Raw genomic sequence first — 26,117 nt, 5'->3', positions numbered from 1 at the left:
TAGACCTGGCTGTGTACAATCATTTCTTCTAAAGAGCAAGATGAGGATTTGGGAATAGACATGGGAGAGACTGTTCTATGAGATAACTACAGTCTGACTTGCCGTGGGATGTGATGTTTTTATTTGAAATCATTGTGTCCCATCTCAAAGGCGAGACTGGCGATGATTTTGGGGAACCTTGGCTTGCATCACAACACAGATGTCAGCAGTCAAAGATGCCGGGAAAGCAGTTTCGAGGTCTAGAATGATTCCATTTCTCATGGGGAACAAGTACCTGAGTCAGGTCATGTCTAATGCAACTACTCTAAATACTGAATTTCGTAACACAGATTTTGAGAGAATACTTTGTACTTCAGGCATCTTTGGGGAGGCAAAGAACCTCATGGCATTCAGAGACTGGCTAAGGGATATCGGGACCACACCACCCCTCCACTCAGTACCTGTCTCTGGTTCTCCGTCTCCAGACGCAGCCTGGCCTCCACACACCTCCGCGTCTCCAGGAAGGCTTGGCGCTGGGCCCGGTCCGACAGGTAGCTGATGAAGATTCCAGCAGTATTCATGCACATGAACAGCACTACCTGGGCCAGAACCTGAAACAGAAACACACACAACCCGGTCAGGTGGTGTTGACAAGAGCTATGTGGGGGGGGCAGAGAGAAACAAAACAAAACAAAACAAAAAACCCTGACAATTTCATCCATCTTACAGAGTCATGCAAATGTCTAGTGGCAGATTCATAAAACTAGACCTTTGATTTGAGTTTGGGGTCAATGGTGCCACCTCAGAGCGACTACCTTGACCATTTAATGTAAAGCCTCTCCCCTCCCCAACTTTGGGCCAGGCTCTGCACTTGAACATCTGAGCTAAGAACAGGGATGGCAGTCAACTTCCTCACTTCCCTCATGCCCCCTAGTAGAGATGTGGAAGGGAATTCTTCAGGTTCAAGAATTGCGATGCCTGATGGAAACTTAGCGTTTCAGATGGAACGGCGAACACGAGACCTGCTAAGTGTCTGCTTCAGTAGGAAGAAGACGACGTATTCCTCTTTTCTTTGAAACACACACGACACGTCCAGTGGCAAAATGATAACGTCATCTGCTAGGTTTTATAGTGCCGAGGAAATTTATGATAACTGTAGTAAAAAGGATCCTGGGAATTCACAGTCAAGCAGCCAACAGATTACAGTTGTGTTTTCAGTAACGGAAGGCGTTTTCAGTGGAATAGGGAAAATAAAATAAAACATTGAGGTCATATAGAGCAAAACTCAGAACGGGGCCAAGAGACAACAGCATGAGAAATGGGGGAAAGGTTGAATTTGTTGAGGATTTTATTTTATTTGGTTCATCACTCAATGCCCGTGGAATGAACAGACAGAAATGTCAGAATGGACTGCATGGGGTAAATCTGCAGCAAAAGTCCTTTATCACGGGTTCAAAGCTAAAGATGCCACCTTGAAGTAATAAGGTACTCGTGACACAGGGCATGGCATTTTCACTCACACCAAACGTGTACAAAAGTTGGACAATGAATAAGGAAGACCAAGTATTGTTGCCTTTGAATGATGGTGCTGGCCAAGGACATTGAATCTACTATGGACTGCCGGAAGAATGAACCAATCTGTCTTAGAAGAAGTACAGCCAGAATGCTCCTTAGATGGGAGGGTGGAGAGACTTCATCTGACGTACTTTGGGCACATTATCAGGAAAGACTCGTCTCTAGAGACAGGCATGATGCATAGTCCAACAGAGGGTCAGCAAGAAAGAGGAAGGCCCTTGATGTGGTGGACTGACTGACACAGTGGCTGCAACAGTGGGTCCCAAGACAGGAGCGGCTGTGAGGACGGCCCAGGGACAAGCTGTGCTTCATTCTGTGACTCACAGAGTTGCTGAGAGGTATAATAGACCCGACTGGATCGCACCGAATAACAAAACTGCTCAAAGGAAAGTGTAACGATGTATTAGACGAGTTTCTATCATTTCAACCTGTTTACATGTTATGTGATGCGATATAATATTAATTCAAAGTCGCCTAAGAACAGTTGTATTGCAATCTCAAAAGCAACCCTTAAAAATGCAGACAAAACCTCCCAGTAAGATGACAGATACACTGCAGAGGCTTGGATATGCCCACCGCAGTCCTGGTCACGTGGACAAAGAATAGGTACCATCCACATGTCCACGAACTGGTGATTGCACGAGAACCCCCCCAAGGGAACACTAGGAGGCAGCTTCAAAAGGTTCATGGGAAAATAGAATAGAAAGATGATGGAATCTTTTTCATGAACTGTTGGGAGCCTCTTCACAGGTAGCAATCTGAGGGAAACAAAACTACCGATGACTTGCTTCCACATGGACAGCATCCAGAAAAATGCTAAGTAAAGGAAGTCGGGCAGAAAAGAACAGGGCTCATGTAGAAAGAAACTACGCTGAAAACACAGATGGCAATAGATGTACAAAAAGTGCTCGACACAGTGGATGGATGGATTGTGATAAGAGCTGTAAGAGCCCCCAATAAAATGATTTATTTTTAAAATGTCTAGAAGAGGATCGAAAAGGGTAGTGGTTTGAATCCCACAGCAGCTCCTCAGAAGAAAGCTGAGGTTCCCTGCTCCTGTAAAGATTTACAGCCTTGGAAACCCACAGGTGCAGTTCTACTTGATGGCCATGAAGTTGTTGATTTTTTTTTTTTTTTGCAAGGTAGTGCGGCGCAAGGTGGGTTAGAAGCCGGACCAGGGATCAACTGTAACAAATCCAGGTTCTTTGGGGTGATGGGAGTGTTTCTAAAAGTTGGATTATGGTGCTGGTTACTCAACATTTGACATTTCCTGAATATGGTAGCCGTTCGATTTATGGATTTAGCAAAAGGATAACATACCAAACCTAAAGAAGGACATAATAACAATAAAAGGAGCAGAAATTAATGAAAATAAAGTGAATTTCAATATAACATGATCCATAAAATCAAGTCTCTTCTCTGAAAACACTAATAAAAAGAAACACATAAGATATTTTTTAAAAAGGAACAAATAAGAAAATATTCATGAAACAGAAGACATTGATAGATAATAAAATAAATTATGCTGTTTAATGCAAATGAAAATCTTAAAATTTATGTATTTCTAAAATATATCTTTACTGAAATGAATCCAAGAAGAGAAAAGAAGAGAACTTAGCTAAATGAAATCGTTGTTAAACATTTTTGCACCAGGAAATCAACCGGCCCAAATGGCTTCAGCCCAGCATTCCTCAGGCAACTCCGGAAGAAATCATTTGCATTTTTCATGTTCTTTTTCGGAGAAAAGAAAGAGAAAGAACACTTCGCACCGCCGCTTACCAGGGTAGCATCGCCTCAATACCCCACACAATTTAGTTCACGTACTAAAGATAAGCAAAGGGCAAATCTCATTCATGATGATGGCAGGAACAGTCCCCAAGTGGAATATTATTAGCTGGTCAAATTCATCAATGCGTAGAAAAGATAATACAACGTGACTATATTGTATTGACCCCAAATGTGACTTTGGCATTAGGAAATGAACTTACAGTGTTGGTACAGACAATGGCGTAGACAACACCGGGCCTGGCCAGAAGAAGGAGATGCTCATTAGCAGCTCTGTAGAGACTTCCTCTCCAAGCCTCTGGTCTCCTTATCTAGAGGGACAGGCCTTCAGGAAGGAGAAGGGTGGAGACTGAGTGAAATCCAGCAAGACCCTGCAGGAGACAGAGGGCCGCGGTCGCTGCAACAATGGTCTCAAACATGGGAGAGACGGTGCGGCTGAGGTAGCCCCAGGCAACAGTGCGTGCTGTCGTACACTGTGAGCGGAAACACACTGCAGCGCCTGACACTAACCATGTAACTCACCTTTTCAGCTTTGAAAGAAAGAACGAAAGGAAGGGGGCAATTATATACATGTAGCATCCCATTTATGAAGAAAAAGCATCGAGGAAACAATATCGAACTAAACATCCTCTAATTAAAAAAAGATTCTAGCAAAGTGAGATTCGAATGGAATTTTCTTCATCAGGATGTATGTGGGCTTCCTATAGAACAAGAAACGGTACCCCGGAAGCAAGCAGTGCTCTCCACGGTGAACTGTTGAAAACATTAGCCTCAGGAGCACGAAGCCAGTCCTCACCAGAACACATTCCATCATTCCATGTCATCACGCCACCAGGGCACCTGCCGTCACTGCTTAGATGGGAGGGAAAGCGCTGGTAGGTGTGTGTCCTACAGCAAACAAAGTCACTGCCATCGAGTCGATGCCTGCTCAGAGCAACCCTCTAGGCCAGGGGAGAACTGGCCCATGAGTTTCCAAGACTGTAACTCTTACAGGAGTAGAGTCACATCTTTCTTTCTCCCTGAGGAGCCGCCAGTGGATTCAAACTGTTGACCTTGCAGTTTGAAGCCCAACTTGAAAACACTAGGCCAACAGGGCTCTCTCCATACCCCCTAACCCGACGCCACACACAAAATAAATGCCAATTGACTAAACAGATCATGTAGAAAATGAGACCATATTGCTCAAATTTGCTAAGCAGCAAACCATGAGTAAAGTCTCCAATTCCCGCTGACTCCTTTTGCGTGTGTGTCCGTTGTACAGGAAGCAGCTCTCTGCTGGAACTCACTCAGCAGCAGTGAGCACCAGCTTTGTGCTGGAGGAGCCCTGCTGGCAGAGTGGGTAAGCACTCAGCTGCTGGGAAGTTGGTGGCTCAAACCCACGAGCTGCTTCGAGGGCAAAGTCATCTATTTCTGTGGAGATGGCAGCCTTGGGGACCAAGGAGGGCAGTTCTACTCTGCTGTACAGGAGCTCTGCGACTTGCAGTTGAGTCCAGGCAACGAGCAGCCTTTCGATTCATGAACACAAGCACGTGCGCTGTTGAGAGGCAGTTAATTTACAATGCCAACAAAGCAAATTGGCAACAGGTTACAAATTCCCCCTCATTTCTTTGGGTCCACTGACCCGCCTTGTAGCAGGATCAGAAATGGCTGTGGCGGGATGCTCATTGCAACTTATCCGAGGAGGAAAGAGCCGGGGCCGACTGAGTCATTCCACTGGTCCAGGGCACTGTGCTGTGTTCATACCGGGGAACTCAGGGTATGTAAAGACGAGGGCGATTCTGAAAGAAACGTGAGTGGAAATGTTCTATTTAGAACTGCATTTCTGCAGAAATCCAATGCGGCCCTAATGTTTGCACAGAAGGGAGATGGTTGTTGTTTAATTGTGTTGAGTCAGCTCTGCCTCATGGACACACACACACCATACAACAGAGGAAAATGCTTGGTTCTGAGCCAGCTCCACCATCAATGTGAGGTGTGCTTCTTTCTGCACTCCACCAGCCCAAATTCTGCGAAGCTCCGACAGTTTTCCTTGGCTAATTTTCAGAAGGAGGTCACCAGACCTTTCTGCGCCATCTGCCTTAGCTGAAAACTGCTAAAACCTGTCCAGGAGAGGCGAGCCTCATGGCATGTGCAGGCCTAGGGCATGCTCTCTTCATCACAGCCACATTGAAATGGTGCTCGTTGTCCCTGAGGCCATTCTGCCCCTGCGGGTTCCCGAGTCCTCGTGGGAGGAGAAAATGGTATCGTTTCTTCCGGTGAAGCAGCCGGTGATTCCAAACTGCTGACTTTGTGGTGAGCAGTCTGGTGCTTGACCCACTAGGTCACTAGAGCTCAGAAAGCCCTGGGGGCAGTCCTGCCCTGTCCCACGGGGGTTCTATGAGTTGCAATTGACTCGATGGCAGTGTTTTTAAAATTTTTTTAATCTTTTAATTCAAATAGTAAATAAGAATAGTGCGTGCTGCCCATTTGATTCCATCTCATAGAACCCTCCCCCACACCCAGGCCAGAGTTGAAGTGCCCCATAGGACTGTGGAGACTGCCGGGTACCGACAGAGAGTACCAGGGCCTCCCTCCTGCACTCACTGGTGGGGGTCCACTGTCAACCTTTCACCTGACCAGCGTTCTACCAGGGTTCCTTCATAGACATCGGCACACACTTACATTTACATGTATGTGTGCACACGTGTGTTGGGGTAGAGTGCCACGGGAGAAGTCGGTTTCTCAGAAGAGCTCACTTATGAAGTTCTAACAAGACCATGCAAGAGGGAATGGGTCAAGGTCAAGTGGAAGGACAGGCAGCCTAACACTTGAGCTTTCTTCCTTATGGCATCTGTAGATCCCAAAGGAGGCAGTGGAGAATCGGAGAGACAGAGCAGAGTGATCACAAATTCACAGGGCCAACAGAGCCAAGGTTCCTGAGTCCTGGGACAGAAGAGAGCTCAGAAACAGACCACCCATATGTGCTTGCTTGACAACCTGATGCAGGAGAGAACCGGGCACTACCTACCCTTCCCCTTCTTGTTGAGGTGGTTGTTCGGTGCCACTGAGTCGGTTCTGACACACAGCAACTCTGTGCACCACAGCCCCAAACACCGCCAGTCCCGCGCCATCCTCACAACGGTTCCTGTGCCCGAGCCCACGGTTGCAGCCACTGTGTCCACCCGTCTCATTGAGGTTTTTCCTTGTTTTCGCTGCCCCTCCACTGTACCGAGCATGATGTTCTTCTCCGTGGACTAGTCTCCCCCGATAACATGTCCCAAGTATATAAGATGAAGACTGACCATCCTTGCCTCTGAGGAGTCCTCTGGCCATACTTCTCCCAAGACAGATCGGCTTGTCCTTTTAGCAATTCATGGGACTGTCAATATTCTTCTCCAGCACCACACTCCAAATGCATGGATTCTTTTTTGGTCTTCTTTATTCAGTGTTCAACTGCCCCTTATAAAGGCATAAATTGCCTCTGAGAAGTCTTCCGAATCCTTCACGCCTTAATTAATTTATTCATTCAAAATTCTCTGTAGAGCACATTCTATGTAGCAGGTTCAGTGTGATTCACCAGCAGTAGCCGCTTTACCGTTTGAATCTGGTTTCTATTGATCTAGTTGAGGGAGGTGGGCAGTAAACAAATACACTGAGGAAGCTTTAGTACACAGTGGGGTTGGTGCCAGTGCTGGGTACGCATGTGAAACAAATGCTAGAAAGCAAAATATAGCTGTAGAAGGAGGCTCTAGGTGATGGGGTTGACGGCGCTCCTTTATAGGGAGTTTAAAGGTGGTTTCTCTAGTGAGAAGACGTTTGAGCAAGGATCTGAAAGAAGTGAGTAATGATCAGGATATTTGGGAAGTCTGTTCCAGGCGGAGGGAAAATGCAGGCAGGCGAAACAAGGATGACGTGCAACCCAGAAGGCATGACCTGGACAGAGAGAGACAACACAGCGCTGGTCAAGTCTCAAAAGTAGCAAAGCACGAGATCAAGGAAGGCCTTGTGGGCACGGCAGGACACTGGCTTTTCTCTGGGGGGATGGGAAGGCCCTGGGGAGTTCCCAGCAGTGAACAAGCCCCACCGTCCACTTTTAAGAGTCCTGTTGGCCATTACAGAGAGCGTGCAGGCCAGCAGGGTGAGGGTGGGACACGGAGACAAGTCAGAGAGCTTTTGTGAACATCCAGTTGTTGTGAGATTTTGCTCTGGCTGAGGCTGGTTATTGCACAGCTGGTGAGATATAATAACCAGCCCCGAAATATATTTCATAGGAAGAGACAACAGAAGCCACTGATGGGTAGTTTGTGGACTACGAGGACAACTTGAGTTGATCACTCTGGCTGCGCAAGAGAATCACCTGGGAGGCTTCCAAATGCAGAGGCTCTGGGGCCACTCCGATGATGTGAACACCCACGGCAGGTGACCCACCTGGGACTCAATTTCTAAAACAAGCACTCAAAGTGGGCTCACAGGCTGCACTAGGGCTCTCTGCTGCATGGGAATGACCCAGCTTTGAGCACCATCATACTGTGGCTTGATCAGTGAGCTCAGCATTCTGTACAGGAGATGCATGCACTCCACCCATTGGTTCCCCATCTCATATTCTGGGGGAAGAAAGGGGAAAAAAAGAATTGCTGATACCAAGAGCTCTAGTAGAACAAACAAAACGTTTGGGAAAGCAACATGTACAAATGTGCTTGATACAATTCGTGTATGGATTGTTAAAGAGCGGTAAGAGCCCCCAGTGAAATGATTTATTAAAATTAAAATATATAAATATAAAGAAATGTTCTTTAAACCTGATGTGACATCACAACGTGAGCGCATTCCAGGTCCCTGCCTCATTGGTCTAGTTGTGCAGTCACTCAGCAAGGATGCTGCCACTCCACAAATTCACCCAGAGGAAGAAGACGTCCTTCTCACCTCCCCCCACCTTCTGCTCTGACCCCACGGGTTGAAGGCCTGAGCTTTTCAAGCCCTTCCTCCTTGGGAGCAGAGTCTCAGCATGGGCCCTAAAGTTTGATGCCTGGGAGTTCAGAAGTAGAAAGACTGGGAGCCAACTCCTCCATTGGCTACAGGATTCATGTGTCATCGTAGCAGAAAGATCCTCCCACTGCATCCGCCCACTGCCTTCCTGGCCAAGTTACCAAGGAGTCTGACGAACTTTCCTGGGTGGGTGGGTGGGGGGCCTCTCCATGCAGTTTCTGAGATCCTGCATACTCATGGGTCACAGCACACTGTGGCTGGAGAACCGCTGCTTGTCAAGCCCAAGGAAAGACCCTCCTCCACAGACTGCCGGCTCTCCCAGAAACACACAGCCAAGTGCTACTGGGTGAGGTAGACCTCTCCCGGGAAACTGACTGCTGGTCCTGGCCCTGGAGTTCCTTGTATTTTAAAAGCTTTGGAAGGGCCCAAGGAAAGGAGTAATTGCCACGATCCACCAAAGAGACGGTGCCTGGCAGATAAGCGATGTTCAGTACATGTTGGATGTATTGAAATTGGAGATCTTGTTCCTTTTCCTCCTTCCCCAAAGTCGGCCTATGGTTATAATGTCCCGACTTCCTTTCTGAATAAATGCTGCATTATGGACTTTGCCCTTCCAGGTTCAGAGGCATCTTAGAGTACCATGATGCATTGCAAATATCTTCTGATTTCCTAGTAGTGTATAGCACTTTAGTGCGAGGGGGGCTGGTGGGGGGAAGGTGGTGGTTGATAAGCCAGTTCTGGAGTCGGCTGGAGTTTCCATGCATCCCTACCATGCACAGGGTGATGCTCAGGGCATGCTCCTGGCGAGGGGAGCAGTAAGCATGCTGGGCCACGTTGCGCTGAGCAGCCTCGCCCAGTGGCTAAGAACTTGGGCTCCTTGACAGGCCAGTTCTGTGTGCGGATTCGATCTGGTTACCTACCTTTTCTGGGCCTCATGTGCCTCCCCTGTAAAATAATACCACTTGCTGGAAAGTGCCTGAACACAATTGGCAAAGGGTATGACATCATTGCCGGTGATGCGTTGACTGTGGTTACTGGGGTGACCAGGACTGTGGGGTCTGCTGCCTCTTGTCTTTCACGGGTGACCCCCTGAGGGGTATGAGCAGGTGAGTGATACAGCCAGGTGTGAGTCTTAGAAAAGACACTGTGACATCCAATGAAGAGCTCCCACCCTGTTCACACAGGGAGGGGACTCGAGCAGAAGGGAGGACAGAGCGCCTGGGAGGATCACTGGGAGGATGCCTGGGAGGATGCCTGGGAGGATCACTGGGAGGATCACTGGGAGGATCACTGGGAGGATCACTGGGAGGATCACTGGGAGGATCACTGGGAGGATCACTGGGAGGATCACTGGGAGGATGCCTAGGAGGATCACTGGGAGGATCACTGGGAGGATCACTGGGAGGATCACTGGGAGGATCACTGGGAGGATCACTGGGAGGATGCCTGGGAGGATCACTGGGAGGATCACTGGGAGGATCACTGGGAGGATCACTGGGGACGGCAGCAGAGCCAACTCGAGGGGCAAGTACAACCCACCAGTATCCTCCGCCAAGGTCATGGCTCACTCACAGCTGCCAGTCCTGTGCCCACGCTTCCTGTCCATCCTTTATAAATATATGCACTGGATTTAGGGGCGGGGGACTATAAATAGTATGTACTGAAGTATCAAACAAATAACAGAGTTAAGTAAAATCATAAATGGAGTAATACAATAACAAATTTCAGTGAAAATCGAAGAAAAAGATAGCGCCTGAGTTATGCTGAACTCTGCTGGTGGACAATGAAAAGGACAACTTAATGATTTAAAAGGAAACCCACATACATTTTTAAAAACACACAAACCGAGCTCAAAGGATAATATCCGGAGACATTATCATGTGACTGGGGGAAAGAGTAGCCTTTTGACAGGTGGCCAAAGGGGAGAGTTACAAGAAAGAAAGAAGGACAGATTTAAATGAATACAAGACCAGGCTATGGGGATTTAAAAATTGAATTTTTTTAAATTAAGGGATTAAGAATGAAGTCAAATGTTGAAGGCAAAATATAGAAAGGACATCATAAGGCAATTAAGTGATTACACCCTTAAGATGAGACTGGTTTACAAAAACGAAGTCAAGAGTTTTCACCTTTTAATAAGGGAACCCTGCGTAACAGGTGACAGCAATAATTTTAAAGAGGTGCTTGTCCAGGTGGCCCAATGCTTAAGTGCTCAGCTGCCAACCTCAATGTCAGTGGAGGTTGGACTCTGAGGCTGTTCTGCAGGACACAGATGTGGCGGTGGCTTCTATTGTGAGGTCCAGTCTAGGAAACGCCACGAGGCAGCTGCAGTCTGCCTGCCAGGTCACTAGGACTAGGAATGGATGGGGAGGCCCCAACATGCTGGTGCTGAGCTGTTTACAACCTTCACATATTTAATGGGTCGAATCAATGCAGGAACCCCAGAGTGCTGCCAACAGCTAACTCGCTCAGCTGACAATCCAGAGTGAAGGTTCAGGTCTACTCACAGGTACCTTGGACGAAAGCCCTGGTAATGATGTACTTAAGAAAAATCACCGCACAGCTTTCGAAGCATAGTTCTACTCTGACACACAAGAGTTGCATTTGACCCAATTGCAACAAAATTTTAAAAATGTATTTCACCACGTGTTAGTCTGGGTAGGCTAGAGAAACAAATTTAAGGATACTCCTATGTGAGTAAAAGAGAATTTTATATCAATGAGCAATTGTACATTAAGAAAGCATCCCAGCCCAGTCCAGATCAAGTCCATAAGTCTGATATTATCCCATATGTCTGTTCCTAGTCTATAAATTCTTCTTCAGACTCACACAGCACATGCAATGACACAGGCCAGTGGGTGGAAAGTCTTGTGGATCCAGTGGCAGTGGAAGCATCTCAGCGCTGGCAGGGATCTCCACCTGACTCCTCCAGCTCCAGGGCTCGAGTGTAGCTCCATCTGTCTTGTCTACAGGAACGTCTTGCAGGGAGTAAGCTTGTGTCCCACCTCCGGTGAGCTATTTATCTCCTTATCACCTCCAAATGAGGTCATCACGCTGCGACCGGATCAACAGGCTAAACTCCACCCCTTCACTGCTGTTTCAAATTGACAACAGATTGTGTAACTATCACACACTGTCTTCAGAAAGAGGGCAGAACAAGAGGCCATAATTGTTCTCAGGAGAGTCTTCCCCCTGAGACACCTCCACCACTTAATACCTTCCACAAATCCCTTGGCAAAGAAACTAGAGAAGAAAGTTAGGTCACTGTGGTAGTTACATAATCTCGTGTCAACTAGAGGACAGTAAGAGTGAAGGGGTGGAGTCTAGGCTGTTAATCAGGTCACAGCCTGATGTTCCCTCCTTGTGGACATGACCCTCTCATGAGGATTCAGGGAACTTCCTCTTTCTCACTGCAGGTGGGCCACTCTCTCTCTCTCTCTCTCTCTGCTTCACCTTCCTGTGGAGGAGACACGCAGAGAGCTGGAGGAGCCACGTGGAGACCGGCACCAGCACTAAGATGCTTCCACCCCCACTGGATCCACAAGACTTTTCACCCACCGGCCTGTGATCTTCCTGCATTCAGAATCATTGTGAGTGACTACATGAGTATGAAGGGGAATGTATGGAGTCGTATCAGACATATGGACCAATATATTGGACTTGATCTGGACTGGGCTGTGATGTTTACTTGATATACAATTACTCTGATATAAAGCTTTCTCTTACACATAGATGAGTGTCTCTGAATTTGTTTCTCTAGTCAACCCATTCTAACAAAGACACTCCATCTCCGGACAAAGCGCTGTGCTTGGGTCTGAGACCAAAGCCAAGCGTGCAGTGTCAAGAGGCTTCGAATTCAGTGATCCTGTGGGACAGAGAACTTCCCCTGTGGGTTCCCAGGGCCGCAGTCTTTATCCTACACCGTGGCTGGTGGATTTGAACCCCTGGCCTTCCAGTTAGCAGCCATGCACATCATTCCTGTGTTATTTTAGACAATCCAGTAGGAACCCAAAGGAAAGTGAAGCATCAAGAGGTTCTACAAATATTCAAGATCACAGACTTTGCCACTGGTCCAAGGATGAGCAATAGGACTTCCTGTTTTGAAACCAGGTCAGTGCTGGGAACACCAGCCCGAGTTTCCACACATGTTCTGCGGGGATCAGCCTGGTGCGTGTGGATGGCGTCAGCCTCCAGGGCTGCATTTGCCAGGCTGGCAAGTTAATAATGGCCTTACATGTGTAAGGAATTTGGGGGAAGAAGGAGAAGCAGCAGACGAACCACAAGGAGAAGGAGTAGATGGAGAAGAAGAAGAAGAAGAAGAAGAAGAATGAATGAATGAATGAATGAATGAATGAATGGAAAAGGGAGAGCTCACCATGAGTCAAAACAACTAGACAGCAACCAGGCAGGAATTCGGTGTGTAACGCTTTGAGGAACAGCCGAAGATTTTCATACTGCTGTAGTTGGAACAGGAGCCCTGGTGATGGGGTCATGGGTTGGCCTGTGAATCACCAGGCCAGCAGTTCAAACCTACCCGCCTCTCCCAGGGAGAAAAATGAGGCTTTCTTCGCTGGTAAAGACTGAGTGTCTCTGAAACCCACCAGGTCAGTTCTACCCTGCCCGATGAGTGGTGAGGAGTCGAAGTGACGAGATGGCAGTGAGTCTGGTTCCTGTTGATAGTGGGTGTACACTCACAGCAATGGCACGCCCTCCCCCCCTCCCCAGGCAATAGACAGGGTTTCCATTCCTTGATAGCCTGGCCATTAGCCGTCCTTTTCCATGATTTAGATGACAGCCATCCTAGGGGTTGAGAAGTGGTGCCTTGGTGGTTGCCAGGTCCTGGGAGGAGAAGGGAAGAAGGAGGAACAGGGTAATGGATCCGGGATTTTCCTTTGGGGAGATGAGCTTGCTCCGGGGCTAGATAAGAGGCGGTGGTTGTAGGATACGGTGAATGTACCAGGATACTAACAACTGGATGCTTTAAACTGGTTAATTTTGTTATGTGGATTTCAAAAAGCAAGAACAGGGTATAAAAGAGCTTTGAAGGGAAACACGTGGGAAGGCTGGGTGGCCCAAAAAGCCAGAAGCAGATGCAGAGCGGTAGAAGCCCGCCCTTGCTGGGGAGTAGGGTCGGGGGTGGGGTGTCCAGAAATGGAAGAGTCAGCTGGGCAAGGACCAGGGAAGTGAGGTGGACTCTGCAGCCTAAATGCTCCCCACAGCCGTGTCATTCGCTCCTTTCACCCCATCCCAGGCCTGCAGAGACCAGCGCATGTGGTCTTAGCTTCATTAACTTGCCACAAATCGTACACTTCGAACTGTGGCTGGGAGCTGGTCTGATTGCAAAACACGTTCCATCTCACTGCATCTCATCTCCCACTTCAGGATATCTGGACCCCCTTACCCAAAGGCTCACAGATTCTTTGCAGTTCAAGAGGTCGTCAGCCCAGGATTCTTATTAGCATCAACGTTGACAATGGTAGTTTTAGGGAGAGACACTCCTTGTAGGGGCTACTGCACATATCTCAATTGCATTATTTGCAGAAAATAAGTAGTGAGCGCCCGGGCCAGGGTCATGTCACTTGTGCACATAGTACCAGGGAAGGCTCTCTTCTGGGTGATGCGAATGAGCAACTGCTCACTGGACGACCGTGGTTCAAGTTCAGGCAGAGGTGCTTCCGAAGAAAGACCTGGCCATGGACTTGTGGAAAATCAGCCAACAAGCAGCCTAGGAGGCCCAGAGTCACTCTCTAACACCCCTGGGTTCACCTCGGGTCAGTGTCAATGTCATTGGGCTTACTCATTTTACCAGGTGACATAAGACAGTGGCTTTTTCTTTTATATGAATCCATCTCTGTGTATTTTAATGACCAGTTTAGGAGGCGAGAAAGAGTATAAGAAAGACGAGAAAGGGGAGAAAAAGAAGGAAATGGATGGAAGGAGAGAGAAGAGGGATGCAGTCCTGTAGACAGCTACTGTGGGCGATGCTGTCTGTCCACCAGACATACAATCCGGTGTGGAAAGATGAGGTCCATCCACTGGGCATAGGATCCAGTGTGGGAAAAGGGATAGTCCAGGGGCATGGGATCTGGTTTGGGTGAATGAGGACCATCCATCAGGCATACGATCTTGTTTGGGAAGGGGAGGACCAGCAGTCTGCTTCTTGCTTTGTGGGCCCGCCTCCTGGACTTGATATGCCACAGGTTTCAAGTCACACCTCTTCCACCTATCCTGGCTCCTCAACACAAGCCCATAGCGTCATCCGGAGTTCGACTCTCCCGGACGGAACCTTGGCCGTGTTGAACTTCCTGATTTGTTTTTGTGGGCATTCAAGGGGTGTTTCAAAGCCTGATGTTGGCTCAGCTGCCAACCTTTAAATGTCACCCTTGTGAACGTTATGATTCCAGGGTAAATAGGTTTCACCCAAGTAGAAAAACAGAATACACCAAAGATAATTTGTGACACACAACAGAAGGTCCACAGTCATCAATCGAGGTCAACAGAAAAGCCATCCTTCTGGGTGTCTCTCATTTACGACGGACGCACACAGGCCCCAGCAATAAAGCAAGCAATGGGAGAGGCGCCCAAACACACACCTGTTGAATGAAAGTGTTACTGGCGGTTGGACAACGCATTGGAAGTACTTCCTAAAGGGCTCATCACCGAGCACTGTGCAACACTGCTCGAAAATAAAATCTATAAATAAATATTCACAGGCAGGAAGTCAGATAGGTTTTGAAGACCCAAGTGGACACTGATTTAGTTCTCTCCCATCTTTATCTAGAACCTGTCAGGCATGGCATCAAAAGCCCTTTATGGATGGGGCTGGCAGGAGGGAAAGGGCTTGGTGAGGCCTGGGAGACACAAGAGAATTGCTCTTGACCCACAGAGTCAGGTCCCTGACAAAACTCCCACCTCCCCCACACTCTCAGTTCCCAACACCCAACTCCCCAAAGAGCTGCGCATCCGCTTCAGCTGCAACCTAGGAGAGTCCTGCTCCCAAGGTTTCCACTACAAAGCTGAAAGGGGGAATGCCACCGTGGGCCTGGACTGGTTTCATTAAAACAAAACAACTCACTGCCATCGAGTTGATTCTGACTCATCGTGACCCTGCAGGACAGGGAAGAACTGTCCATTAGGGTTTCCAAGACTTTTCATCTTTATGGGAGCAGACAGCCTCATCTTTCGCCCATGAAGTGACTGCTGTGTTTGAACCGCTCATCTTGTGGTTAGCAGCTCAGGGTGAAGCTCACTGCACTGCCAGGATTCTAGTACCTCCAACAGAGTTGAGTCAGACATCCATATGGAAAAAGAGCTGGAATTTAAAAATCTGCTTAAAATAATAAAAACCCACCTTCAAAACCAAAAAAGGATTTACAGTCTTGGAACACCTCAGGGGCAATTCTACCCTGTCCCATAGGGTTGCTACGAGTCAGCATTGACTCAATGGCAGTGGATTTTTTATGATGCTGGTAACAAGGAATACATTTAAAATAAAACACTGCAAGACTGAAATAAAAGAGAGAACTAGGGCTGAATAGGTAAATACACTTCCACAGAAAGCAGGGCTAGCAAGGTTCCTACTTTAAAACTTGATGTGACCAACATTAATTAGAACAGGAGGAGTCATTTCAGATCGATAATTTGCACCTTTTCTGAGATAGGTCCTTTTGCGCGTGCTCCATCCCCCAGGTATGAGCCGGGCACTGGGCACGGGCCATGTCTTAGGCATCCTGTGAGAGGCTTGTTACGGTTATTCCCCCTGAGAAGAAAGAAGACTCAGGCAGGAGGTTCTCACAAGTCCTCAGGATTGGAATCCGAGCTGAACGCAGAGCCTGGCACTTAGAGACCACTCTCCCCTCAGCACTGTCTAACACGAAATAGGCATCCAACAAAGGCGGCTTTACTTTGCGATTGTTGTTAGGGGGTTTCTTGTACTTTTTTTGTATATGATGGTTTCTTGGGCGTGTGGCCGGGGGAGCTGGGGGGAAATGGGGAGCTAATAACAATGAGTACGAGAAAGAAGACGATGTTCTAAAATGGTGGTGATGATTGTACAACTCTTCTTAATAGGATGGAATCGTATGACATGTGAATTATATGACAACAAAACTCTTAAGAAATACCATAAATAAGTTAAAACACATTTCATGGGAGGAAATCCTAATGGGGAATTTTGAACCATCTGAAAAGAAACCCGCAAGCTGCTTCAGCTCAGGCACTTCCTCTTCCCTGGGAGGCACCCCTCCCCCAGTGCCCGGCCTCCTTTAGGAAGGACCACCTGGGCACTATAAACCGCAGCCCATCTCGATTCTGCAAACCTGCTCACTTCTGGATGCCAAGTATTAAAGCTATGCTCGCCTCCGTTTGGGGCTCAGATCTTCCTGAATGCTAGTTCCTCTGGGTCACTGGCTAAGAAAATTTTCCTCGTTCAAGTTCAAAATGAAAGAAAAGGAAAAATCTTGAGGGATGAAAATAAGATGGTGTGACTCATGATGGCATGACTTACCCTGCCCCTAGTAATTGACACCCCGAGAGACGGAGGGCATCCCAGGCCACCGAGTAGTCAATTGTCTGCAAGGATGTATTCAACAAAGACCATCACCTGGTGCAATAGCCTCATTTAGTGGAATAGATGAGTCTGGAAACAGGTGTGGAAGAAAGAGCGACCTCACCCTCAACAATACTCCCATTGACCCACTGGAAGATTTGTGATTCCGAATTCTTGAACTCTGGGCTCTATAAGCTTATAAGTTTGCATTGCCCAAGACTCTGCACCTTCAACAGGTGACACAATAAGAATATCACTGAACTACAAATAATATAATAGCTATTACCTGAGTATTTTGGGCTTCTCATGCAAAGGGACAAGCCGGTAAGAAGAAGAGTCACTATCCAGACAAAGGCTACATCCTAGATGAGAAATGTAAGAGGCTCCTGGGCTAAGCCATTCCAAGGATGAGGGTCCGGATTGTGTCACCAGGGAAGCCGTCAGAAACAGCAGAGGTGCTTACTGAGAATGAGGGAATGAAGAACGGACAGGAGAAGAGGGAGTCAGTTGGAGCCCTACGACCAGCTGCAGGAGTGTGCTATAATTCACCCCCCTCTTCTTCCCAGAAGAGACGCTTTTCAGGATCATGAAGGGACTGTTCTCAAAGGTCATATGCACAAGTGAACTCTAGCAGCACAGGGGTGGCATGTGGTGGAGCCTGCGATGAGCTGCCAGCTTGCCCTTCAGGACTGAAGGGTATGTGCTCCCAGGACCCCTGCTGGCAGTCAGCCTCCTTTGGCCTCAGCTGAGGAACATCTCCTTATGCAAGACCCTTCCCCTTGACTGATCAGCAGGGAGGCAGTAAAGTTTATAACGGATTCAGGATAGTCCTGCCTCAGGAAGGCCATCCTAGTTTCAAAAGCCCTCATATGGCCAACTGAGGGCTCTGTTGAAATTGCACCGGAGCTCAACTGGCCCCGTCGTTTTGTTCTTGCTTCCTTCCCTTCCCTTCCCCAAGCACTGACGCCAACAGCATTCTCGAATGAGTATCTAACCCTCTCAGGTCCTCGTCACTGTTTCCCAAAAGGTCCTTCCTGTGGTCAGCAGCAAGCTTTAACTACCCTTCATGATGTAGTCAGTCTCTAATATCTGTTGACTCAATGGAGTCCTTGAAATAATTAATTAAATTAAATGACTTCTATGGAACTCAAATGTATCAGCTATCACAAAAATGGAGTGGGTTCCTTCTGTTACGTAGAAGGTTGCTATGAGTGGGGGCTGACTAATCACCTACCAACAAGAACGACTGTGATGTCGATTCTATTCTACGTCATTATATGGATGGTAATGATGATTGCCTGGTAGGTAGTTTCTTTATTCACTTTATAAATATTTATTGAGCGTCATCTATGGTGCCTCAGAGAGAATATTGGGAATACTGTGAACTGCCAGAAAAATAAATACATTTGTCTTGGAAGAAGTAAATCAGAATCCTCCTTAGAAGCAATGTTGTTAAGACTTCACCTCACGTGCCTTGGACCTGTTATCAGGAGCAAACAGTCTCTGGAAAAGGGCATGGTGGTTGGTAAAGTATTGAGTCAGCAAAAGAGGAAGACCCTTGATGAGATGGATTGACGCAGCGGCTGGAACAACGGACGCAAACATACACCATTGTGGGGATGGCACCACATCGGGTAATGTTCCATTCTACTGTACACCAGGTGGCTCTGTGTCAGAATGCTGGAACAACACCTGCGACCCAAACACTGCGTTCTTCCAGGGATGAATACGATGGTCCCTACACTCATGAACCCCCTGTAGGAATCAAGAAACCAGGGAGTCTTCTGATGAAAAGAAACATGTAAGCAAAACATGAAGAATGAGGGAAAGTTTGGCCAAAAAAACAAAAAACAAAAGCCAGGGAACGATCATGCCTGAAGATCATAAAGTTCGGAGGGATTAGGGCAGAAACACGGTTCTAAGTCCTCATGTTGGGTCATTCCAGATTATGGCAGAAAAACCCTGTGGAATTCCATAAAAAACGATTTGTCTAGTCCCTGCCCAAGTCCCCATTGCCTCAGTGATGTGGACAAATCAGGATCCCCTCTCACTGGCCAGGCTCCCCCATCATCTCCTGTTCCTTTCAGCTGCGTCCCAGATGGCGGTGTCAAGGAGGTGGCAGTAGCAGTTCCTAAGGAAGTTTTGGTGTGAGCATGCAGGATGTGTCATGGAATGTGATGGTTACTATGGCAATTTTTATTGGGTAATTGGGTTTGAGAAACATTTTGATTCATCATTAGTTACCGAGCTAAAAATAGCAACTTGCAAGAGCTTGTTTTCCTTGGAAATGCATCTGTTGTTCAGAGTTGATAAAGAACAATATAGCACAGTCATGGGAGCCCTTTCCTAGGTCATGCACGTCTTGATCCAGACTCCTCTAAAGGAGTCCACTGATTGGCTTCACTTTATCAAAACAAAACGAGTGTGTCTATTAATATGAAGCAAGGACCCATTGACCTGGTAATTACTGCCCCCGAGTAACTGCCAGAGCACTGTGCCATAGGTTTCCAAGACGGTAAGTCATCACGGGAACCCATAGCCTCATCTTTCTTCCAAGGAGCAGCTGGTGGGTTTGAACAGATGACTGTGTGGTTAGCAGGCTAATGGTGAGCGGTGCCACTGGGGATCCTGGGTTGACCTGAAGAGGTGAAAAAAAAATCAGCTCCAGAGTCACTGGCCCAATTCATAAAGAAGGTGGCTTAAGGACTGGCTTCAGGAAGTTTCTCAAGGGTAGTATTTGACGGTGGGGGAGAAACTGGTCTTCCCATACGCTGGCTCTTTGACAAGAGTGAAGACTTGACACTATGAGTCAAAGTGGCCTGGCACTTGGCAATCCAAGCACAGCTGAACAAAGTGCTACCTGGTCCTGCTCTCTCTAAGATGGTTTATAGATGAGGCTGCTGGGATCCCGCGGGCTCTCACTGGCTGATCTTCAGGCCTCCCTAGCCAGTCTTATTCTTCAGGTTCCATTGATTCATGTTCAATGTGCTAGTGATGCACCTGCCTCCATCAGAAGGGGAGTGGCTACTCATGAGGTATACTGGGTCTCCTACAGGGAAGGTCTGAATTCTACCGCAGAACCACACACAGAGCGCACGATATGAGAGGCACCTGGTTAATCTTAACAGGGGGGATAAATATCAGCAAATGTATCAGCAAGGTTCATTTACTCCTGTTCCCCCCCCCACCCCATAAGGACATTCAATTTCATTTCATCTTTGAATCAAATAAGATGTGATCCCACATTTTCAGTATAAGATGGTTATGGTGAGGTAGGATGTGTGTTGGTCCACAACGCTGAGCTAGATGCCTTGAGACACGTCAGGCAGGGAAAATTTGATTGAATCCAGAAACAAACAAACAAAAATACTTCCAGCCCTTGGCAACTCAAACCTAGCACCATCTTGTTCATAATTTTCTTCTAATAAATATGTTTATTCTAGATTTGAATATTAATTCAATCAATAAACGAAGTTGCGCCTCAGTTCACCAGTTCTAAAAATGTGGGCTCATTAATAGCTACCTTCCGGGGTTGTCACAGGGTAAACTGAGGCGACACCATGCAAAAGCTCAGTTTCAGTGCTTGCTCCTCGAACCCAGCAGTTACAAGTTCTAGGTCTAGGATTTGAATCCTAGCTCTGCCTTTTACTAGTTGTGTAAAGATGGGAAATTTATTTAAACTGTCTAAGCTTCAGGGTCCTCAGCTATGAAATGGGGACCCCAATGGTGCCTATTTCATAGCCTGGCTGTGACGGGGATACCTGCATGGGCCCTGGGCATGCAGTGGGCATTCACAGTGGGCTACCTCTAACGGCTCATGGTGGTTTCGGTCCTCTTCTCGCCCAGGCCATCTGCTCCTTTCATAAGGGCTCATGTGTCATCGTAATTCTCTGGACTCCATAGCAAGGGTGACCACGTGCTATATTTCACAATCAGGGACACTTCAAAGTGGGGGGGGGCACTTTACGATGATGCCATGGGACAAACATGAAATAGAGTGACCTGGGCACACTAGGATATGTGGTTCCTCCATCCATTGTCACATGCCACCGGGTGAGGAAGCGCTATAATCGAGGGTCACTGCCTCTAGAGCAGTCACTACAATCAGGAAGGGCAGGTGCAGTTTTAGACTCTGGGGACATATCAGCAAGCAAAACGCGTGAAACCCTTCTCCCCCCCCCCCCCGCCCCCAACCCCCGTCTCCTTCTCTTAGAGACAGACAATAAACAAACACATAGAAAAAGTTGGAGCCAGATCAGAATGATGGCTGGACAGCACGATGAACATAGTTAATGTCTCTGAACTGTATATGTGGAGAATGTAGACATGGCAAATATTACGTATAGATACGTATCTATCTACCACAATTAAAAACAAAGAAAGACATTTACGAGCCATGGTCCAAGTGTCATGGCAAAAAAGAAAAGGAGTTGAGAGGGGAGAGGGATGAGGACAGCAGGGAGTTACTGTCTTCTATGGGATGGTTGGAGACCTCTCTGGTAATGTAAGATCCGGGCTGAGACCCAAGAGAGGGCATCAAACTATGCCGGCATCAAAGGCGTAAGGTGGAGGACATAGTCCACGAACCACAAGTGCCTGTTGCAGTCAATTGCATCAATGTAAAAGGTAAGCACAAAGGTGCTAGACAGACCGAAACGAACCCAGTTCCAGAGATTCTAGACCCTCAGTTCACATATGCCTATTGCCTTGTCTGTAATTTCAGCTATGTGTGGTCCTTAAGAAATTTATTACATAGAGCATTATGTAGACATTACCATTATGAAGATGAAACCGCTCCTTCTCCCTTATCAGACACCGTGTCATCCAGCATTTCCTATTTATGACTGTGGTTAAAAACTACCCTCTGACTCTGAGACATGCCACACACATGTGGCAGTAACACATTCTGAGGCACGAGGCAAGAACAACTTGACTGGCCCATGATTCTCAGTGGTTTGGCAGTTAACATCATGATATGATTTGGCAGATATAATCATGACATAATTTGGCAGTTATGTAATGATAAGGCCAAGCTTCAGTTTGTGAATGGATGTGATCAGCCTCCATTTTTACACGCCTCTTTTCACCTGATCTTTGAACCCAACCACGTTGATGAGCAGGGAGTGGGTGTAGTGAAAAGTATTAACTGTCTCCTTGGTGCTCAGTGTTTCACTTATTTCTTACAGTAACCAAGGGTCCTATTGGGTAAGCAGTAGACGACTAACTACAAGGTGAGAGGTTCAAACCAACCAGCCACTCAGCAGGAGAAAAGTGAGGCTATTTGCTCCCATCTGGGTGTACAGCCTTAGCAACGCAGCACACGGTTGCTGTGAGTCGAACACATTCAATGGCAGTGGGTTTAGCTTGGAGTTCTTGCAGTAGTCAGTTGGTGTGGGGGCACTGGTGGCTCAGTGGGTGAACTCTTCCGTGTTGGAAACCCAGGTTTGATTCTTGCTCGGGGCACTTCATGTCCAGCCATCACTGTCTGTCAGTGAGAGCTTGGCGTTGCTATGATGTGGACCAGGTTTCAGTAGAATTTTCAGAACAAGATGGTCTAGGAAGCAAGACCTGGCAACATACTTCAGAAAATCAGACAGTGCAAAGTCTCTGAATCACAACGGTTCAACTCTCCCACAGCGCGGGGCTCTGCTGCATTGTGCTCCATTAAGCATGGGGTTGCCAAGAGTCTGGGAGAAGTAGAGAAAAGTTTCTGTGATTATGGTTAGAGAGTTGGAAACGAGGACCTGATACACGGGCCCAGGTATGACATACCTGACATACTACCATTCAGTTGACACAGGCTCATAAGTCACCCTATCGGAGAGGATAGATTTCTGAGACTCACTCTTCATGGGAGTATGAAGCCCCATCTCTTTCCAGCAGAGTGGCTGGTGGTTCCGAACCTCTCCGGGAATTCAGATTTCTGGCTCCATGGAGTTAGAGTGAAGGAGCCCTGATGGGTAGTGGGTGATACATTTAGCTGCTAATCACAAGGTGAACAGTTTGAACCCACCAGCTGCTCCATAGGAGAAAAATGAGGCTGCGTACTCTGGTAAAGATGTAAAGTCTCAGAGACCTAAAGGGACAGTTCTGCTCTGTCCGATAGGCTCGCTAGGAATCAGAATCTACCTGAGGGCAGTGAGGGGACGTAACGCGAGCACTTCACACCCTTTGCCTTCAGGTGTCATTTTGAACCTTGAGCCAGGAGGGCACTGATTTTGCTGACATCAGCTTAGGGTCAAACCACAGCTTTGTAGGCAGCTAAGCAAGACGGCTTTGCCTGCGGCTCTGGGCTCCTTTGGAGAATTACTTATGGGCAGCCCGTTTGGAGATGAACTACCCCCACCCCCACCCCGGGTCTCACTGTGCACTGCATTTGAGACGATGGCAAGTCCTTCCTGACTTGTTTCCACCATGGACTGACCCTGAAGTCCTGAGTGACCTTGAAGCCCTGGGCTTGACCATGACCCTTCAGGAGACCACCCTGCCTGGAGCCCACTATGCCCGCTTTGGTGTACCTTCCAGATACGTCCAGGCTGCGTCTGTCTCCCACTGTGAATTGTATGTGCTCCCGCGAAATGCATCCGGATAAGCAAGTTTCTGCTGCTTCTCTCTTCCTTTAGGTGAGTGGTTCTCAACCTTCCTCATGCCGTGGCCATTTCATACAGTTCCTCATATGGTGATGACCCCCAACCATCAAATTATTTTCGTTGCTACTTCACTGTCATTTTGCTACTGTTATAAATCAGGTGATCCCTGTGAAAGGGTGGGGGTCGTGACCCACAGGTTGAGAACCGCTGATGTAGGTTCTTTGCACAAAGTGTCAGGATGAAGGTTTGGTTTCAGTGTAATGGGGATTAGAAAGGGTGTGTCTGATGTACTGGTATCATTGATTCCGTCGATTCTGGTGCTTTCTCCAAAGAGACAGTGGTCCATCTGCTGGAGTTCACAAGATACAAAATGGCTGTGAGTCCCCTGAAGGTCCTCCTAAATTCTAGATCCCCAAGCGTGGGCTCCTCTCTTCATCCGGGACATTGGAGAGGGGCTCTTAGTTTCATGAAGAAGGGGTCTTTGGGAGTCTGCAGTGCTCCCTGACACTCGGAATGCCAGAAACCTCAGCTAAATAATAGGAGGCATTCAGAATGGAGCACCTCATGTCGCCTTGAGTGCTTCTTCTCTGGACTAGAGCCAGAGACTCGGAAAGTAAGGACAGGACACGTGTTTGCATAACCACTCTGTCTCGAGAGGCCAGAAATGGAGAAGCTAGAAAACAGAGCTGAGGATGCGAAAAGAGTCACCCAATCTTGTGGGTTCTGTGAGGCAGCCCCCCTGAGAGTCCTTCTCTACCCTCCCGCAGATGTATGACCCCACTTCCTGCAGAGCCCATGAGTAATCTGGGCATCTCGGGGTTGCTGGGTACAGGCTTCAGACTTCGTTTTCTCTGCACCTTCAGGTTTTAGAATTAGTGCTGGCCAAAGGGGCCACATGAAAGGAAAATCCACCGCCTGTCACTTTGTCCTACCGTAGAGGCTCGCGTCTTGATAGGCTGCTGTGAGCTGTACTAGCTCTCTGGTATTTCATGTCCCAGCAGGTCACCTTCCGGGGCAGGTTTCAGCGGAGCTTCCAGGCTCAGGCAAAGGAAGGTGGCCAACGAAGACCCGATGGATCGCAGTAGAATACTGTCCGACCAGATGCTGGAGGATGAATCCCCTTAGGTTGAATGAGCTCCCCTAGTCAGAACACACAGTGACCACAATGGACGTGAGTGTACCGTCGGTCCTGAAGATGATGCAGAACTGGGCAATGTTTCGCTGTGTTGTACAGCCGCTGGGGACAACTTGCCAGCAGCGAACAGCACCAATGAGTGGGAAACAGAAATCCTCCTGGGGATGAGCAGTTCAGGATTGTCGCCTGCCTGGTGTTTGGTTTTTAAGAAGTCTTGTATGCCTGTTTCCTCTTCTGGTAAGATGCAGGGCTAGTCATTTGGCTTCTATAACCAAGTGACTATGCCATCAGACACATTACATATCAGAAGATTTTAAAGCATCAATTGCATTACAAATGCCATATATATAAATAATCTTTTGGTATGAGTGCATGAGAGAGTGGATCATTTATAATAAGTGTTGGTTCAAGGGATAGGAGTAGGTTTTGAAATATATATTCTCCTTCAATATTTCATCAAAATAGTGACTCAAGGTAGCTCTAATCCTGGCTCCTTTAGCTGTCATTATTTTTTAAAGGTCAAGGAGAGCACTGGAGGAACGAGAAGTGAAGCCCCCTTACCCCCTCTTGTTAAGATACTCTATTTGGAGAAATGACATTTGTATTCAACTTATCCCTTCTGCTTCATTCAAATGACTTGGAAATGCACTAAAAATACCAAAGGCATACATTTATATTAATTAAGCTCATCGCTAGCACTTTGGCCATAACCTACTGCCAGCTTTCGGTTGCTGTTGGGGGTTGGCTGTGTTCTTGCTACAATGGTTCTTGTTATTCATCCGAGACCTATCTAGGGAGCAGTTTGTCTGTGCCAGGCACTATTCTTGGGGCTGGAGAGGGGGAAGCAAATACAGAAAGCCAAGAGTCCCTGACTTCAGGAATGTTCCACTAGAAGAGGCCCTTAGGAGACAGGCATTATCCCAAGACATTACCTTCGTCGTCTCTGCCCATGCTCCTGCCGCCCAGATAAGACATGGAGAACACCTCATTTCACAGATGAGGAAATTGAGGCATACAGAGTGTGAGTACCTTGACTAGATTTTTCCTGGCTGTGTTCTTTAGGGGAGCAGATTACCGGGTCTGTCCTCCTTGGTGGCGCTGGGTGGGTTGGAATTGCCAACCTCTAAGTTAGTTGCTGTGGTTCAGTTGCCACCAAGTCAATTCTGCCTCCTGTGCAGAGCAGCACAGCTCCATCTGGATCTTCTCCACAATGACCTTCAGTTACTTCCAGGCTTGACCTTTGGGAGGCAACCCCCCGGACTTGTTCCTGAGGCTCCTCAGTGGATTCCAACCCTGTGGTTGGTGGGCAAGAGCTTGAACCACCAAAGTCAAATGAGAAGAGACCTTAAGTGTCACTGAGTTCAACTCTTTCCCCTTTGTCCCAGGACCTCTGACGATGGGGTGCCTGGCCTCGGCGGAACACCTCCAAGGTGAACTCTAATCTCACAAGGCTTGCTGTACTTTCACAGCATAAAACGTCGTGAAAGAGCCCCACAAGTCTCCCCCATCCCGAATTGTTGCCTGGCATTTATTCTAATGC

The 26,117-nt window shown here is 47.6% G+C and overlaps 1 protein-coding gene across 1 annotated transcript in view; it reads right to left on the bottom strand.

Moving 5' to 3' along the window:
• The window catches only part of ADCY8 (adenylate cyclase 8), a 185,025-nt gene that overhangs the window by 140,990 nt on the left and 17,918 nt on the right, over nt 1-26,117 (bottom strand). Inside the window, exon 2 of the mRNA XM_075550577.1 lies at nt 441-590. Within this exon, the coding sequence (XP_075406692.1) occupies nt 441-590 (150 nt within the window). The remainder of the gene's footprint in view (nt 1-440; nt 591-26,117) is intronic.

The sequence above is a fragment of the Tenrec ecaudatus genome, chromosome 5 (genome assembly GCF_050624435.1).
Source record: "Tenrec ecaudatus isolate mTenEca1 chromosome 5, mTenEca1.hap1, whole genome shotgun sequence".
Classification (NCBI taxonomy): Eukaryota; Metazoa; Chordata; class Mammalia; order Afrosoricida; family Tenrecidae; genus Tenrec; species Tenrec ecaudatus.
This window is presented reverse-complemented; position numbering and strand designations above follow the sequence as displayed.